The 1,910-nt window shown below is 35.5% G+C and overlaps 1 protein-coding gene across 1 annotated transcript; it reads left to right on the plus strand.

The window, feature by feature from the left end:
• Positions 1 to 843: 843 nt before the first annotated feature.
• LOC105533678 (putative vomeronasal receptor-like protein 4) lies at positions 844 to 1,761 on the plus strand. The gene is given in 1 exon segment (XM_011972171.1): positions 844 to 1,761. A coding segment is annotated over 1 exon segment (918 nt).
• The last annotated feature ends 149 nt before the right edge of the window (positions 1,762 to 1,910 follow it).

The following is a 1,910-nucleotide window of genomic DNA, read 5'->3' on the forward strand; positions in this document are numbered from 1 at the left end:
TTATTTTGTTGGCACCTGAGAGGAAAGTATTAAAAATTGTGTTCTGAGATAGAGATCGCATAATAAGTCTCTGGGATGTGAACTAAACTGAGAGACAGCCAGGATCATTTCTATTATATATATAGTAAATTAGGGTTTAAGCAGAATAATGTCCCCCAGTCCCTATAAGGATGTCGACATTTGAATTCCAAGATATCACATTACACATTACAATTCATGACAAAGAGAATATAAGGGTGCAGATAGGGTGAAAATGCTATTATGCTGATGAAATATGAATTTATCATGGTGAATCCAGTAAAATCACAAGGCTCAAAAATCATGGAAGAGTAATGATGGATAAATTGTATCAAAATGATAGAGCATGAGAAAGACTCAACTGAATATATTTTTTATTGTTTTAGTGAGTCTTTTCATATTAACATACATTTAATTCTATTCAACTGTACAAATACTATTCATTTTATATGCTCAACTGAAGAGCTAAATATAAAATGAGAGAACACAGAATAAGGATATGATTACTGAGATGAAGGCCAAGGTACATGAGAAACATAGACAGTATGCACCTTAGACAGGCAAAATTGAAAATGTATTTATTATATAGAGAGATTCATAATAATTACATATATACATTTCTTTGGTTTAGAAAATAGTACAGGAGATACACTATCAAGAATTTATATAAGATGGGGTTAATCAAGAAAATGAGAGTAAAATAAAAATAATTATAATGGTAATAATTTTGAACATTGATGAAAGAACATTGATGACACAGATCTATTTTTTTCAGGTCTTCAAAACATGTTTCTTCTATGTCATTAGGATGAACACACATTTCACATGTTATCTTTCAAAAAGGCCTTTTATTTTCAAGCTGGCATTGGAATCTCAGCCAACATCTTTCTTCTTCTCTGGCACATTTTCACATTCTTTAAGGATCACAAACCTAAAAACCATGACCTGATCATCTGTCACTTGGCCTTTGTTCACATAGTGATGCTAGTCATTGCAGAAGAGTTACTGTCTCCAGACGTGTTTGAGTCACTGAATTTTCAGATTAACTTCAGATGTAAGGCTGTGTTCTGCATATACAAGGTAGTGAGGGGCCTCTCTATCTGCAACACCTCTCTCCTGAGCATGCTTCAGGCCATCACCATCAGCCCCAACACCTCCTGGTTGGTGAGATTTAAACATAAAATCACAAAACACAATATCCTGGGTTTACTCTTTTTTTGGTCCCTCAATTTGTCTTTCAATAGTGACATGATAATCTACATTGTAGGTTTTTCCAATATGACCCAGCTAATTCTGAATGTCAGTAAATACTGCTCACTTTCTCCAATGAACGTCATCATCAGAAGGCTGTTTGTTACTCTGTCGTTATCCGGAGATGTCTTCCTTGTAGGAATCATGCTGCTCTCAAGTGCATACATCGTGATTCTCTTGTCCAGGCATCAGAGGCGCTCCTAGCACCTTCACAGCACTAGCTTTTTATTAAGAACTTCCCCAGGGGAAAGGGCCACCAAGACCATCTTGCTGCTGGTGAGTTTCTTTGTGGCTATGTACTCACTGGACTGAATTGTCTCATCCTCTGCAGTGCTGTTATGGGTATTCAGCCCTGTCATCTACAGTGTCCACAAGTTTATGGTCAATGCCTATGCCACTGTCAGTCCTATGGTGCTAATCAGATCTGGTAGGAGAATCATCAGTATTCTGCCAAAGGTTCACTGGAAGTGTCATCCTTTTTTAACAAGTTAGTGATAAAATTTCCTAAAAATTATTTTGCTGTCATTAATTACATTAATCAGAAACACAAAATTTGCTATCTGATTTAAATAAAACATGTGGAATTGCACTTTTGTAATATCTAATTTTTTTTGTTGTCATTTTTTTGAGACAGAGTCTCA

The sequence above is a fragment of the Mandrillus leucophaeus genome, unplaced genomic scaffold (genome assembly GCF_000951045.1).
Source record: "Mandrillus leucophaeus isolate KB7577 unplaced genomic scaffold, Mleu.le_1.0 Scaffold1279, whole genome shotgun sequence".
Lineage (NCBI taxonomy): Eukaryota > Metazoa > Chordata > Mammalia > Primates > Cercopithecidae > Mandrillus > Mandrillus leucophaeus.